At 38.5% G+C, this 17,224-nt stretch overlaps 1 protein-coding gene across 1 annotated transcript in view; it reads left to right on the forward strand.

Annotated features, from left to right (window-relative positions):
• The window catches only part of PKD1L1 (polycystin 1 like 1, transient receptor potential channel interacting), a 199,575-nt gene that overhangs the window by 70,101 nt on the left and 112,250 nt on the right, over positions 1-17,224 (forward strand). The window contains exons 25-27 of the mRNA XM_055124814.1: positions 4,260-4,370; positions 4,486-4,643; positions 6,146-6,246. Coding sequence (XP_054980789.1) covers positions 4,260-4,370; positions 4,486-4,643; positions 6,146-6,246 — 370 coding nt within the window. The remainder of the gene's footprint in view (positions 1-4,259; positions 4,371-4,485; positions 4,644-6,145; positions 6,247-17,224) is intronic.

A 17,224-nucleotide genomic window follows, 5' to 3' on the forward strand; every position in this document is an offset into this window, starting at 1 on the left:
GAGGACGTAGCTCCAGGGATCCTGGTAGAGACCGGGTCCGGGTGGCAGGCTGGGGTGCAGGCACCGGCCAGGGAGTCACACACCGGCCAGGGAGTTTTTTTTTATATAAATGCTAAGTTGGGTTTTGTCAAGTTTTCTCATAACCAATTGATATGATCATATGGCTTTTAACTTTTCATTTATTGACATGCAAATAAACTATTTGCATCTATTGAAATATTCTTCCATCTTTGGGATGAATCCCACTAGACAGTGATATGTAATCATTTTGATATGTTGTTTGATTTGCAATGTTTTAGGAATTTTGCATTAATGTTTATCTTGAATATAGTTCTGTAATATCTTGATTAAAATCTGTTTTTAGTAATAAGGTGATTCTGGCTTTATAAAAGCTGTTCAGAAGGACTCCTTTATCTTCAACTTTTTGAAAGAGCCTGAGGAGTATGGCTAGTACTCCCCTGAAAGTTTGGTAAAACCCATTAGTGAAACTATTTGGATCTGGACTTTTATTCTTAGGAAAATTTTTAATCATTGTTTCAACTTCCTTTCCTGAAGTGTGCCTGCTTAGGACTCTTTAGGTTTTTTTACATCCTCTTGATCCAAACTTGAAAGGTTCTATTCCTCCAAGATTTCATTCATTAAATAGGTTTTCCAGTTTGGTCGCAGAGTTATTTGTAATACCCTCTTATGATATTCTGTACTTCTGAAGTATTTTGTGATCTCTCCCATCATATTCTTTATTTGATTTATTTGGGCTTTCTCTCTTTTTTTTATGAGTGTAGCCAAAAATTTTTCAATGTTCTTTTATTCTTTCAAAGAATCAGCTCCTGAGTTGTTTTTTATTTGTTTGTTTGTTTAGCCTTTGTGTGGTTTTCTCAATTTTATATCATTAATTTCTGCTCCAATTTTTACAATATTTTTTCTTCTACTGACTTCAAAATTAGTTTTTTGGTTTTTCCTAGTTTTTCCAGAAGTATGGTTAGGTCATTGATAAGGGCTTTTTCTTTTTTTCCTGATGTGGGCCTGCATTGCTATGTACTTCCCCTTTAATACTCCCTTTTCTGTGTGTCATAGGTTCTAATAGTTTATTTCTCCATTCTCACTTGTTCAGAGTAATATTTTTATTTATTCTTATATTTCCTCTTTGGTCCATTGTTTATTTATCAGCACATTATTTGGTTTCCAGATAGTATTTTTTTTCTAACTTTATCTAAATATCATGGCTTACAAAGTTGTTTTGGGCATTCAATTTCCAACAGCAATTACACCACCAGTGTGACCTTCACTCCAGCGCTGTCTCCAGTTTCGAACCCACCCCCCAAGGCTGCTTCCTTAGTAGGCACTAAATTATTTTATATTGCTTGTTGCAACTAAATGACTAATGGGATTATCAAAAGTAGTTTATTAAAAGAAAATGTGAAAATTGTTATATCTCACAATGGTATTTAAAGTCATTGTCTGAGGACTTACTGAGCTGTTTGATGCTAGTCAAGCTTTCTATGTTATTATTTTCACTTATTGTACTTAGTGGATTACTATGCTTCTTTTCTGCCTAATTTGCTGTGCTCCTTGTCTCAGTATCTCTTGAGATAGGCAGGGGAGCTATGAAGCTGGACCAGGGAATGCAGCTATGAAGCTGGAGCCAGGGAATGCAGGGTGTGGGTGTGACTGCTGGTGCTTCTAGCAGTATGAAGGGCTGGAAGAAGGCTGTCTGTCCCCACTCAGTGGTGAAGACACAGAGTTTTCAGCCTAAAGACGGTGTACCTGGGAGTTTCATTGGCTTTTCATCTCTTTCGAAGATTAGTCATAAAGCTATGAAGCCTGGCTATTTATATATCAGAGGCCGTGAGTGTGGGTGCAGTCTGTCCTGGAGAATGTTCCATTTGCTCTAGAGAAATATGTGTATCCAGTGTTCTGAGAGTGGAAGATATTGTACGTGGCAATTCCACTTTTTTCAATTCTCGGTTTATGGATCTTATTTTCTTTCTTTCAGGTTGATTTATTCAATGACAATAGTGGGTTATTAGAATTTCCCACTACAATTGTGTTGCCATCAATATAGCTTTTTATTTATTTTTTGTCGTTTGTTTGGTTTTTATTTTGCTTTTTGGGTCACATCGGGCGATGCACGGGGGTTACTCCTGTCTTTGCACTCAGGAATTACTCTCAGTGGTTCTCGGGGGACCATATGCAATGCTGGGAATTGAACCCGGGTTGGCCACATGCAAGGCAAATGTCCTAGCTCTTCATTGAAATTTTATTTAATTTAGTACTTTAAATACACTTTTCAATTCTCTTCTTTTAATGTTGAGTAGAATAAAGTTTAATGTAATAGCTAAAAGTTGTATAGTTGAAAGTTAGTTTTTTTCCTTTTTCTTATTGAATTACTATAAATTACAAAGTAACAAAGATATTTATGATTGAGTTTCAGTGTATATTGTTCTAACAACAATCCCTTCACCAGTGCCCACTACCTTCCACCAATGTTCTCAGTTTCCCTCCCACCCACCCCCAAAAAAGCCTGCCTCTGGCTTTTACTTCTTCCCCCATTGTCCTAGTATTCCCTCCCCTAACTTATCCCCTTCACCCCTCCCCAGTGCCAATGTTCCTATTATAAACCAGTTATCCTGCTCTTCATTTCTATTGCCGTTAAATATTTGATGTTCCCTTACAAGGTTTCATTATACCATACACGAGTCTGTACCTCTCCCTCGGGCTGATTTCACTCAGCATGGTACTCTTCAAAGCCATCTCCATTGTTGAAAATTGCAGGTTGTTATCTTTTCTTAAGGCTACATATTATTTTGTTGTGTATATGTTTCATAGTTGCTTTATCCAGTTACCTGTTTATGGACATTTGGATCGTTTCCATATTTTGGCTATTGTATGTAGTGCTGCAATAAACATAGGAGTACAGATGTCTTTTCTGACTTGTACGTGGCAATTCCACTGTATACTCATGGGGTATATTCCCAAGAGTGAAATTGTTGGGTCATGTGGAATCTCAATTGCTAGTTTTTGAGGAATGTACAAACTGTCTTCCAAACCTCTCCATCTTTTTCTTGACTGTAGAGTTTCATGTAAGAAATGTAGGGTTAATTTTATATTATTTTCCTAATATTTGAGATTTTGCTTCTCTCTTGCTTCCTTGAGTAGTATGCCCCCAGTATCTTGATATTTCTATACTTGAGTTTCTTTTATTTGGAACTTTTTGGGCTTCCTGGATATAAACATAGCTTTTTGTCTTAGAGTTCAGGGAGCTTATTTGTACTGATTTCTTCTCAATATCAAAGAGGCAGTCAAGTTCCAAATGCTAATGACTAAAGAGGACTGGGACCACAGTGAGTACCAGTTAGTAGGTGTGAATGTGTAAGTTCGGAGACAGAGCACTGGTCAAAGTCACATGTTAAACTGCACTAAGTTTAGCGCAGTTGCATGAGCATCCAGTGAGAAGGCCTTGGGGAAAACTAGGAGTTCATCTAGTGTGTAAGTCTGAGAGCAAGAGGGGCCTGATGAATTGGATTCATTATGCAACAGGTTCAGGTGAATGGAGGAAGAATTCACGTGGCTTTCGTGTGGAGTGTTCAGTAAGCAGACTGCCTGCTGAAACTTTGGGCTCCCCTGGGAGGAAAGTATGGAACTGAGCTGTTTATTTTATTTATTATTTTTCTGTGATATTATTTATGTTAGCTCAAATAATATGTTCAACAGAAGGATAGAGAGCACTGTTATTTAGCTAAATTCTCATAATACATAAAGAGCCTATTAAAATTATCAAATTTCAATGACTTCGGAAGATTTTATATATGAAAATGAATTGACTACTGAGCATATGCCCAATGTATAGCAAATGTTTCAAACATGATATTCCCAAGTATGACTTCTCTGAGCAATTGTATAATTTATAGACAAACTATTTATTGTTTTGTATGTTTTTCTCTACTTTCCGGGTTTTCTATAATAAACATAATTTTTGATATGAAAATTTTAAAGTAAACATTCTTTAAATACCTAAAGTTTTGTCATTGTTACTGTTTATAACTAATTAAGATAAATGAAGCAGTATTCTACTATATTCTACTTCCACTCTCAATCCTACCATTCTAAGCAGTAAAATTAGCTATTATGCTTCACTGTCAGGTCGGTAGTTGTATATTACTGTAGCTGCAACATCACTAGACTTTGGCTTCCTGTTTCTCTCACCACATCATTCATTGACTATTATTTTCCTGTTTTGTGGTTCCCTTTTGTTTCTCAAGATTGGTCAAGTCATATCCTTCTCCCAGTACAACTGCTCTAGCAGAAGGCCCGTCCGCAGACAGCGACTGAAGAATCCTTTGACCGTGGACTTCCCAGAGGAAACTGACCTGGTAAGGAGAGCAGGCCACCAGGCCTCATCTGGGCTGCACAGCTGCTTTTAATGCATTGGGGTTACCAATGTATTAAATGTCACATTTTTAAGGCTTGTTTTCCTTTTGTTAACAGGAAAATGTGAGAAATAAAATGACATTTATATTGATTCAGGATAAGGTGAATTTTCATAAACTCTTTGGGCTTTCTGAAAATCTACTGGAATCTCTACAGATAAGAATAGAATTTTCTAAGCCCATCACGAGTGTTTTTCCAGTCATGTTGCTGGTAAGGTGTGTTATGGGATGAGGCTGGAGTAGGAGACATCACCCTTGAGAATGACTGATGAAAAATTAATGAATGCAGCTGTATTTTAATAGCATATGAGGCTCATACATTTAAAGGAATTTTATGTTATATAGTATGCTCATGAGGGAATAAGATTTGCTACTCGGTGCTTCTGAGATTGTAATTATTACCTGCTAAATTTATTGGAGTAGGATATAGTCATATCGTTAACTACAATGTAGCTGATCTCATTTAGGAATCTTATATTCTCAAAATGTGGACCTTAATAGAATTATAATTCTGTAAGAAAGAAATGTAAATTAAGTAAATAATAAGTAAATCAGTTTTGTCATTACTGCTGAGTGAGACTTGGCTTACATCTTGCAACTCTATTAGTGAGCTAAACAATGAATATGGTGGTACTTTTTTGGAATTGTACATTAAAATGTCTCACTAATTCTGCTGTCTGACAATGGACCACTGCTCATGTTTAATGGGCATGCCAAATACCAAAGCTTATGCAGGGTAGTAGACACAAAGTGCTTAGCGTGGGTTTAGTATATTCTTATTGGCTCAGCTCCTCATATTTTAACCATATGACATAAAACATTAAGTATCTGGACTGCAGGTATTTTCTTTAAATGGCATCGTCTTAAAGTTACTCCTTTAAGTCACATACAATGAAGATTTTGGTTCTGATGATTTTCTTATTTTAACTTCTTTTAACTTCTCTTAACTGCTTTTAACGTCTGTTCCCTTCTTCTTCTGTCCATTTTTATTGCCTCATTCGCTATACTTTCTTATACCTATAGAGGTAATAAGAAAACATCTCTGAGTTGCAGAGTTTATCATTGACTACATGCTATTGTATTTCTAAAAATTAAACCGCTTATTATGTGGCTTATAGAATGCTGAACATGCAAAGGAGGATGCCTAGATCACCCTTGCCTAAAGCAAAATACAGGGAGAAAAAGGACAGAGGAGGAAAGACATTGAAGGGGGAAGAATAGATGGAAAGAAACAGGGAGAATGGGTCAAGTAGATCCAAATACACTAGTGGTGTAAAGGAGTAATATAGATAAATATCTAAACCTGAGTCAACAACAGTGAAAATGAGTTAAACTCTAATGACCAAACTTAAAATTATTCCTGTCTAGGTAGCAGCCGAGTATGGTGATGATATTGGCAGTAAAACATAATATGTCTGAAGCCCAACTATGAATAACATTGTAGATCCTAGTGGCTTGATAAAATAAATAAAATATTTTAAAAAACTAATCTGCTTATTCTTTTTATATTGATATATTAATAAAATGGGTATAAGAATGTCATGTAGAAGTTCTTACTAAAGATGCCTTCAGTTAAAACCGTGCGAAATAAGAACAATGCCTTGTGTAGACCCAATATGGCTTCTTGTACCAGAAAGATGTTCACACGAAATTATCCAAGTAAAATGTTTGAGAGGAAAAATTAAAATAGACATCATTATTTTGTTTTTCTCTCCTAGATACTTTGAAAAGCCTACTCCCTCTGATTTTCTCATGAAACAGATCTACCTCTGGGATGCAAGTGTTGTGCATATTTATCTCCCTGCTGTTTTACAAAAAGGTTGGTGGATGAAGGCACTTTTTAGTATTAGCATATTTGTGCAATAAAAATTTGTACTATATGTATGCATAGTGGTGCTTTCATAATTGGCAGATTTAAACATTTGAGAGTCTTTCTGTAATGGGAAAGGTGGGAGATGGGGAAATGGATGGATGTCTGAGGTCTTTCCCAACTCACTACCAGCTTCATTTCCCTGATGTTAGTTCCAGCCTTTGCTTCTGCATTTAGCTCCAAATTCAGTGGTTCCTCTGTCAGTGGACTTCTATTCTGCAGAGCTTATCTGTCTGACATATTGAATCTGCTCACTCTACACGCTGATCTACCTTTAGAAATGTCAAGAAAATGGCTTTCTAAGGCTCCATTTCTCCAGGACTCCCGTCAGTCCTCATCAGTGATTGACATCCAGATTCTAGATTTGGTCTGGATGTACCTGACTGATGAGTCTGTTGAGTCCAAGATAAGAAATTGGGTCACAAAGCAGTAAGTTCTCCATTCCACACTGTGGACATATGTTTTAAGCTTATTTGCAGGCCTTATCTCTGGAGAGAATTGTCTGTGCATGGCAGGTATGTGAACTATGAATTTCTCTTTTCATATTTTTTAAAACATAAGTATTTTCCCTGGGAACTTATAACTTCATCACTATTTATATTTCAAATTGAATTTAAAAGTTTTGTTAATCAAATTTGGATTCTCAAAAGATATTAAAAAGACCTTACAATTAATGTTTCTTTTCCCCAAAACATCTGAATGAGAAACTTAAAACTAGTAGAAAAATAGGAAAAATAATAAACAAACACTATTGCATCTATTTTTACATCTATATTTTCTATTATATGCCACATTTGATTCACCTATATGTGTTATTTAACCTTTTCTTTTTTAAATGATACATTTGTGGGACGGGAGATATATCACTATGGGTAAGGCACTGGCCTTGCATACAACCAACATAAGTTTGATCTCCAGCACCCCATAAGGTTCCCTGAGCCCACCAGGAGTGATCCCTGAGCACAGACCCAGGAAAATGCCCTGAGCATAGCCAGCTGTGGCCCCCAAACAAAACAAACTGGAAAGTGAGATATTTTGTGTTATTCAGTTGTCTAAACTATGGTTAAAAAAAAAAACACATATGTTTGTATATATACTCAGAACTTAATCTTGCTTTTAGCAATCTTATCTACGCTATCTTGTTCTTACCTGTTCCTTATAGATTTTGTTTTTTATTACTTCCTTGTTTCTATTTCCAATGTTTCATTTGGAGGGAATAAGTGCATGTGCATACATTTTTACCCCTCTTTCTTATACATTTTCTGCATTCATTTACTTGTGATCATAATTTATAAATCACTCTCTTTAAATCTTCTGTATATTCATATTTTTTGGTGTAGCTGCATACTTCTCTATGGTAGCTACACATGTTTTATTCAACAAGTCTCTATATATGTGTAGATTTGTACAGATGCTCTAATACATTTAGAGAAATGAGTGTATCTTCAAGGTAAATCCATAGATATGATATTCTTAATCAGAGTATTAATGTACATGTATTTGGGGTAAAATTACTAAATACCTCTCCAGCTGTGGATGAAAGCTTGTTTCTATACAGATTTGCAAAGTAAGAATATTTTCAAACTTTCAGAGTTTTTGCCAGTTAAATAATTGAGAAATGGAACATTTTTATTTCGTGTTGTTTCATTCAGAAGGGGTGCTCGATCCACACCTGGTGGTATTCTGGTTCTATTCCTGACTCTATGCATAGGAGTGACCCCTAGAAATGTTGAGGAGACCCTGTGTGGTACTGAGGATTGAACCAGTATCAGCAGTATGCAAGAAAAGCACCCTAACTCCTGTACTATTATTCTGGTCCAAGAGAAACTGCAGGGTTTTTTAAAAAACATAAAATATACTCAATTTAACTAAAATAGAAATAACATGAGGTATCAATAGTAAAAGAGTGAGAACAGCAGTATTGAATGGTAATCTTATTTATGCATCTAGATTTATTGCACCCAAAATTGTGTGGATTATAAGCAGTCACAAATGGGAATCTGGTGAAATAGAGTAACTAAAGAAGTGGAAAAACAATTTACATAAGTGATATTTTTCTTTGTTCATTTAGCCATCTTCTAATGAAGGGGCTATTAAAATTTTTAATTTTTTACCAGTATATCTAAACACTATTTTTACAAATTTCATTATGCATTTGTTACAAGCATTCAGTATTCCAACACCAATCCCAACACCAACTTCCTTCCACTGTTATACCCAGAGAAATTGTAGTTTTAGTATGCACTTTTTATTATAAGTATTTAGTCCTATGTTTAAAGTACATCATCCATTTTGAGATGTGCACAATGTGCATACAAACCTAATTTTCTCTCTTTTCTGTTTTCCCTTGTTTTTAAGACACTGTATAAGCATAAGATGGTTTACTGCTTTTTATGCAACATAAGTTGCGATTTTTTAACAATTTACTATATATCTTTGACTTTATTTTTATTTATTTCTTTGCTTTCAGAAAAATTAAAATAATAAAATATATCAATTTATTATTTTTATATTTTGAGTTTAAAAATAATTTGGGGGGCCACACCTGCCAGTGTTCAAGACTTATTCCTGATTCTGTGTTCAGGATCATCCCAGGCCAGGCACCAGGAACCAGGTGAGGTACAAAGGATCAAATTGGTTCAGATAAATGCAAGGCAAGTGCCCTATCTACAGTACTACTATTCTGGCCTATGTTGTCTGACATTTTGAAAGGTAGAAAATTTCCAAGTATAGATGTTTTGTAGCTATAAAAATTGTTGTTGTTGGGCCTGCCAGAGGGGCTGGGAACTCCCTCAGCACTGCTATATTCCCCAACTCATAAAAATGTTAATTTCTGCTTTCCTCTGAAAAAAAGGTGCACAGCTTGGCAAATGCCCCACCTACTATCTCTAGGGTTCTCAGAGAAACAGGTGAAATCCAGTGAAGACTATAAGTCTGTATCTGGATATGTTTCAGAACACCCTCTTCTTCATTGAAATATCCACCAACTTTACACTTGCTGGAAACCATGGAATTCTCGCAAATTCAGCCCACTATAGGTGCCCCCTTTTAAATGCTGATATCACAGCCTATCACCTTTTCTTGGAAATAGTTGGTCCTGTTTTCTATCACTCTAGTCTCCTATAGCAGATGAAACCTTGGGTCTTAGGTGGACATTGGCAGCCTTACAATTAATACTTAAAAAATCTCTCTCTTCCTCTCTCTCTCTTCCTCTCTCTCTCTTCCTCTCTCTCTCTCTTCCTCTCTCTCTTCCTCTCTCTCTCTTCCTCTTTCTCTCTTTCTCTCTCTCATACACACACACCAAGCATCTAAGTGTAAAAGTAACAAAACTTGCCATAGAAAAATGAAAAACATTTTCTGTTTATCAACAATGTTCCTGAATGAAAATATTCTCCCATAAGAATGCATAGAGTTATTGGGTGGATCAGGAAAAAAAATCCCTCTATTTCCTGCTTACAGAAACACAACTAAATTCACAGGATAGAGGATTAAAGGGAAATGATTTTTGAGGGGTGGGGAATCATAAAAGCTAATGGTAGATGGTCAAAATGGGGCAACCATATTTATATCAGACAATATAACATTCCATATAAATATATTAATTAGAAATACTTTTATTGACTAAACAAAAAATACATTGAAATATAGTGTTTTTTTAGAGCAGCAAGGAGCATGGGTGATTAGCGAGGAAAGACACAACCCTATGGCGTGGTGGGAAGGGATTTCCTGAGGTGATGTGGGACACAGACTCTACCATAATGGCCACTGCATGGCTCTCATGCCGGGCAACCCCCGCAGCTGGGGGTGGTTTTTCATACAACTGCCAGTTAATTTCCCCCACCAGATCCTATTCGAGGAAAGAAGAGACCACCATCTACCAAGCCGCCCACACACACACAACCCTCCCTGGCAATGAGAGGAAGATGCTGAATGTATGTTAGAAAGAAGCACCTCCAGAGTGCCACAGGCACCCTGGGGAAACAGCACAGAAAGGCACCAGGAGGAGTGGGTGAAAGTGGGAGCCTCAACAGGAATGCCCACATACAGAGCCTCTCATAAGAATTCAGAGATGAAATAGTGGATACACTTAATATGCTCAAAGAAACAGTAGAACAGACATTCAATAAAATAGAAGATGACAAGAAAGAACCCGTGGAACAGAGTCAATAAAATGCAGGAGGAAATGAGAACAGAAATAAGAAAATTACCAAGAGAGATGGCTTAAGTAAAAGGTAGATGAAATGAAAATCCCAGTGGGTTCACTTAGCAGTAGAGTAACAACAGCTGAAGACAGAACCAGTGAACTTGAGGATGAGATGCAGAAAACCTCCAGAGAACAGTAGAAAGTCCTCAGAATACTCTAGGCCAGAACAGAGATCCATGTAATGAATTCAAAAGGAACAATATAAGATTCACAGGAGTCCCAGAGGGACAGGGAGGCACTCCAATGAAATAGTAACAGTTAAAGACATCCTACTGGATTCCTCGGAATGTTAAAAGACCACGTGGCCACCCGCCAAGGAGATGGTCAGACTTCTTCGTCAAAACCCTGAATGAATGATTTGAGGCTCTTACTGTTCCTGGAGTGAGCAGGTATCATTGGGCTACATTAGCATGCAACAGGGACAAATGGAGATGTTATTGGCGCCCACTCGAGCAAATCAAAGATGAATAGGATGACAAGTGACAAGTAACAAAGACATCATTGCTAAAAATTTCCCAGTGCTGGAGAATGCAGGCAGCCTGATTCAAGAAGCCTGAAGGTACCAGCTAAAAGAGACCCTAATAAAAAGACTCCAATAAATATCCTAATTTAAAAGATTAACACCATTAATAGAGATACAATACTGAAAACAGCAAGATCAAAGAAGGAAATTATATTCAAAGAATCATCCCTTAGAATTACAGCAGACTTATCAGATGAAACCCTCCTGGCCTGAGGACAATGGTGGGATATAGTTTTAAAACTTAATGTAATGATATGGATGATTCTCAAAAGATTAGAAATTGAACTCCCATTTGACCCAGCAATGCCACTTCTGGGAATATATCCCAGAGAGGCAAAAAAGTATAGTAGATATGACATCTGCACTTGTATGTTCACCGCAGCACTGTTTGCAATAGCCAGAATCTGGAAAAAATCCAAGTCTCCAAGAACAGATGACTGGCTAAAGAAACTGGTGCATTTACACAATGGAATGCTATGCAGCTGTTAAAAAAGATGAAGTCATGAAATTTGCATATAGATGAATCAACATGGATGGAAAGTATCATGTTAAGTGAAATGAGCCAGAAAGAGAGGGACCAACATAAAAAGATTGCACTCATTTGTGGGATATAAAGTAACAGAATGAGAGACTAATACCCAAGATTATTAAAGATAAGTACTGGGAGGATTACTCCACAGCTTAGAAGCCGGCCTCACATCACTTGTATCACTTGTTGTCCCGTTGATCTTCGATTTGCTTGAGCGGGCGCAAGTAACATCTCCATTTGTCCCTGTCTCGTGCTAGTGCAGCCCAATGATATGTGCTCGCTCCAGGAACAGGAAGAGCCTCAAATGGTTCATTCAGGAATTTGACGAATATCTGACCATCTAGTTGATGGGGAGCCATGCAGTCTTCTGACGTCCCGTGAAATCCAGTCAGTAACAGCTCTAGTCCAGTGGTCATCTTTGAATCGCATTACATGACTGGCCCATCTAATTTTTGATGCCTTGGCAAACGAGACAAGTCCCTGATTCTTGACTGTCAACGGAGGTCAGAACTCCAGATTCCTTCTCTAACTTGAGTGAGATGTGATACTCCTAGTATCTTTCGATTCCTCTTTGGGATACCCGAATAGCGTTCTCATCCTATTTGCGTAGGGCCCAGGTCTCTGAGGCATATGTTAGTGCAGGAAGAATGGTGGAATTGAAAAGATGTGCATGGAGTCGGAGGTTCTTCATTCTCTTAACCACTTCTTCGACGCTCTTGAAGGCATTCCATGCTACTCTCTTCCTCCTGCACAGTTCTGGAACCAAGTCGTTCCTCGTGTTGATTTCTCGACCCAGGTATACATAGCTGCTGCATTCGGAGATGTTCATTCCATTGAGAGCAAATGGAGCTTCAGGGACCAGTTCGTTTTTCATGAGCATCATCTTGTTGAGATTCAGCTGCAATCCGACCTTTCCACACTCACGGTCGAAGTCAGCAAGGATTTGTGCTGCTTGGCTAATGTTTGGCGTTATGAGAACGATGTCATCAGTGAAGCAGAGGTGATGTAATTGCCGACCCTCTATCTTCACTCCCATTCCTTCCCATTCCAGTCGTCGCATGATGTTCTCAATGGCGCCACTGAAGAGTTTCAGTGAAATGGTATCGCCCTGCCACACCCCTCTCTTTACATCAATGATCAATTCCTTGTAGAATGGTGAAATCCTGGTGGTGAATCCACAATACAGCTCACAGAGGAGTTTGAACACCCTGTTTGGCCAGGGCTTCGATGACCACCTCAGTCTCAACAGAATTGAAGGCCTTCTTTAAGTCGATGAATGTTAGACAGAGTGGCATCTTGAACTCTCTCGAAACTTCAGTGAGTTTGGTTACTGTGTGGATATGGTCTATCGTGCTGAATCCTCTTCGGAACCTGGCTTGCTCGCATGGTTGTCCTTCATCTAGTGTTCTGCCTATTCTATTCAGGATGACTTGAGTGAACAACTTGTAGACGATGGACAGCAGGCAGATTGGGCGATAGTTGCCGATGTCGTGGATGTCTCCCTTGTACAACAGAACGATCCAACTGGTTTTCCACTGAGACAGAATGTTGCATTCAGACAAGTAGCGTGTGAAGAGCCGAGCCAGTGTATTGACGAGTACTGACGGCAGATTCTTCAGGTATTTGTGTCTGACCTTGTCCGGACCAGGTGCTGTTCGCATCTTTACCAACAAAATGGCATGTCAGATTTCAGAAGGGAGGACGTTGGGAACAACATATCCATTCTGCGGAATTTGGTATGTGGGCAGATGGACATGGCTGTCAAAGAGATCCAAGTAGAAGTCGTGAATAATCCTCTCCATTGCCTTTCGGGAAGATGTGATAGATCCATCAGGATGTCGGAGGGCAGTCATCTTGGTCTTGTAGTTGGTGAAGGATAGGCAAGCGTTGCAAATACTTTTCCCCGGCTTCTGCTGCATCGGCCAACACTGCTGCTCTTCTCTCTTTGAGGTCTTCCTTTATCGCATCTCTGCACAGCTTTGCGAGCTCACACGTTAGCTTGTGGTTGCCTGAGGCTTGTGCCAAGCCACGTTGATGAATCAGCTCGAGAGTTTCCGAAGACAGGCATCTGTTTGTGGTTTTCTCACTCTCGGCGGCATTCTTTGCACAGTCATGGAAGTGCTGAACCACTCAGTTGTATTCCTAGTCTATGTTGTCAAGGACGGCATCTTCCCATCTTACTGCAATATTGCCAAAGAGCTCCCAGTTGGTGGTCATTCTGGGAGTTGCCTTCTTTTTTTTATTTTTCTTTAATTAATTAATTTATTTTTTTAAGGGTAGAGTTACAGATTTATACATTTTTGTGCTCATGTCTTCCCCATACAAAGTTCAAGAACCAATCCTTTCACCAGTGCCCATTCACTACCACCAGTAAACCCAGCATCCCTCCCACCCTCCCCAGTCCCATCTCCCCACCCCCCCGGACACTGCCACTATGGCAGGGTATTCCCTTTTGTTCTCTCTCCCTGATTAGGTGTTGTGGTTTGCAATAAAGGTGTTGAGTGGCCATTGCGTTCAGTCTCTAGTCTACATTCGGCCCGCATCACCCTTCCCCTGCATGACCTCCGACCACATTTTACTTGGTGTTCCCTTCTCTGAGTTGCCCAGAGATCAGCCTCCAAGCCACGGAGTCAACCCCCTGGTATATATTTATCCTATTCTTGGGTGTTAGTCTCCTAGTCTATTATTCTATATTCCACAGATGAGTGCAATCTTTCTATGTCTGTCTCTCTCTTTCTGACTCATTTCACTTAGCATGATACTTTCCAGGCTGATCCACTTATATGCAAACTTCATGACCACATTTTTTCTAATAGCTGCATAGTATTCCATTGTATAGATGCACCAAAGTTTCTTCAACCAGTAATCTGTTCTAGGGCACTCGGGTTTTTTCCAGATTCTGGCTATTGTAAACAGTGCTGCGATGAACATATAAGCGCAGATGTCATTTCGACAATACTTTTTTGCTCCTCTGGGATATATTCCCAGAAGTGGTATTGCTGGGTCAAATGGGAGCTCAACCTCTAATTTTTTGAGAATCTTCCATATTGTTTTCCAGAAGGGCTGAACTAGTCGGCATTCCCACCAGCAGTGTAGAAGGGTCCCTTTCTCCCCACATCCTCTCCAACAGCGGTTGCTTTTGTTCTTTTGGATGTGTGCTAGTCTCTATGGTGTGAGGTAGTATCTCATGGTTGTTTTGATCTGCATCTATATGACGATTAGTGATGTAGAGCACTTTTTCATGTGCCTTTTGGCCATTAATATCTCTTCCTTGGAAAAGTTTCTGTTCATTTCTTCGCCCCATTTTTGATGGGGTTGGATGTTTTCTTCTTGTAGAGTTCAACCAGTGCTTTATATACCATTGATATCAACCCCTTATCTGATGGGTATTGTGTGAATATCCTTTCACATTCTGTAGATTGTCTTCATATTCTGGTCACTGTATCTTTTGTGGTGCAGAAGGTTTTAGTTTAATGTAGTCCCATTTCTTGATCTCTGTTTTTACTAGATTGCTTAGTTCCGTGTCATCTTTGAAGATAACTTTATCTTCAATATCGTGGAGAGTTTTGCCGACCCTGTCTTCAATGTACCTTATGGTTTGTGGTCTGATGTTGAGGTCTTTAATCCATTTTGATCTGACTTTTGTGCATGGTGTCAGGTCGAGTTCTAAGCCCATTTTTTTGCATGTGGTTGTCCAGTTGTGCCAGCACCATTTGTTAAAGAGGCTTTCATTGCTCCACTTCACATCTCTTGCTCCCTTATCAAAGATTAGATGATCATACATTTGAGGTTGTGTGTAGGGATATTCCACCCTGTTCCATTGGTCTTCGGCTCTGCAATTGTTCCAGTACCAAGCTGTTTTAATTGTTACCGCTTTGTAGTAGAGTTTAAGGTTGGGAAGGGTGATGCCTCCCATCATCTTTTTCCCAAGAATTGTTTTAGCTATCCGTGGGCGTTTGTTGTTCCATATGAATTTCAGGATTGCTTGATCCGTTTCTTTGAAGAATGACATGGGTATCTTTATAGGGATCACGTTAAATCTGTATAATGATTTGGGGAGTATTGCCATTTTGACAATATTTATTCTCCCTATCCATGAGCAAGGGATATGTTTCCATTTCCTCATGTCCTCTTTTATTTCATGGAGTAGCGTTTTATAGTTTTCTTTGTAGAGGTCCTTTACTTCTTTAGTTAAGCTGATTCCAAGGTATTTGATTTTCTGGGGCATGATTGTGAACGGGATTGCTTTTTTCATGTCCCTTTCCTCTATTTCATTGTTTACATGTAGGAAGGTCATGGATTTTTGGGTGTTGATTTTATAGCCTGCGATTTTACTGTACAGGACAATTGTTTCCAAGAGTTTCTTACTAGAGCTTTTAGGCTTCTCTAGGTATAGTATCATATCATCTGCGAATAGTGAGAGCTTGATTTCTTCCTTTCCGATCTGATTCCCTTAATATCTTCTTCTTGCCTGATGGCTATTGCTAATAGTCCAGTACTATATTAAAGAGAAGTGTTGAGAGTGGGCATCCTTGTCTTGTCCCCGATCTTAGAGGAAAGGCCCTTAGTTTTTCTCCATTGATGATAATGCTTGCCATAGGTTTGTGGTAAATGGCTTCAACAATCTTGAGGAAAGTTCCTCCAAAGCCCATTTTGGTGAGAGTTTTTATCATGAATGGGTGTTGGATCTTGTCAAATGCTTTCTCTGCATATATTGATATGATGATATGGTTTTTATCTTTACTTTTGTTGATATGATGGATTATGTTGATTGATTTCCGAATGTTAAACCATGCTTGCATCCCCAGGATGAATCCTACTTGGTCGTGGTTTATGATCTTTTTGATGAGTTGTTGGATTCTATTTGCTAGTATTTTGTTGAGGATCTTCGCATCGGTGTTCATTAAGGATATTGGTCTATAGTTTTCTTTGTTAGTGCTGTCTTTGTTTGCTTTTGGTATTAGGGAGATATGTGCCTCGTAGAAACTGTTTGGAAGGGTTCCTGTCTTTTCAATTTCCTGGAAAAGCTTGAGAAGAACTGGCAACAAGTCTTCTTTAAATGTTTGGAAGAATTCGCCAGTGAATCCGTCTGGACCTGGGCTTTTGTTTTTGGGTAGACTTTTGATTACAGTTTCAATTTCCTTGATATTTATGGGCCTATTTAGAAATTTCAGGTCTTCTTGGTTTAGTCTTGGGAGATTGTATGAGTCAAGGAATTTGTCCATTTCTTTTAGGTTCTCTTGTTTCGTGGCATATAGACTTTCAAAGTAGTCTCATTGATCATATTCTCCTTAAATTCTGTTAGGAGTTCTTTTAAGTATTTAGCTGGTCGTTCATTAGGTGCATATACGTTTAATAGTGTGATTTCTTCCTGTTGTACATATCCCTTGATAAATAGCTAATGACCTTCGCTGTCCCTTCTAATCTTTTTCAGCCTGAAATCTATGTTGTCAGATACTAGTATGGCCATCCCCGCTTTTTAGAGGGAGCTGTTTGCTTGCAGGATTGTTTTCCATCCTTTGATTTTGAGTCTGTGTTTGTTCTGACTATTCAGATGTGTTTCTTGTAGGCAGCAGAAAGTTGGGTTTAGTTGCCGAATCCATTTTGCCACTCTGTGCCTTTTGATTGGTGCATTTAGACCGTTATCATTAAGAGAAATTATTGTCATGGG

This window comes from Sorex araneus, chromosome 2 (assembly GCF_027595985.1).
Source record: "Sorex araneus isolate mSorAra2 chromosome 2, mSorAra2.pri, whole genome shotgun sequence".
In the NCBI taxonomy this organism is placed as follows: domain Eukaryota; kingdom Metazoa; phylum Chordata; class Mammalia; order Eulipotyphla; family Soricidae; genus Sorex; species Sorex araneus.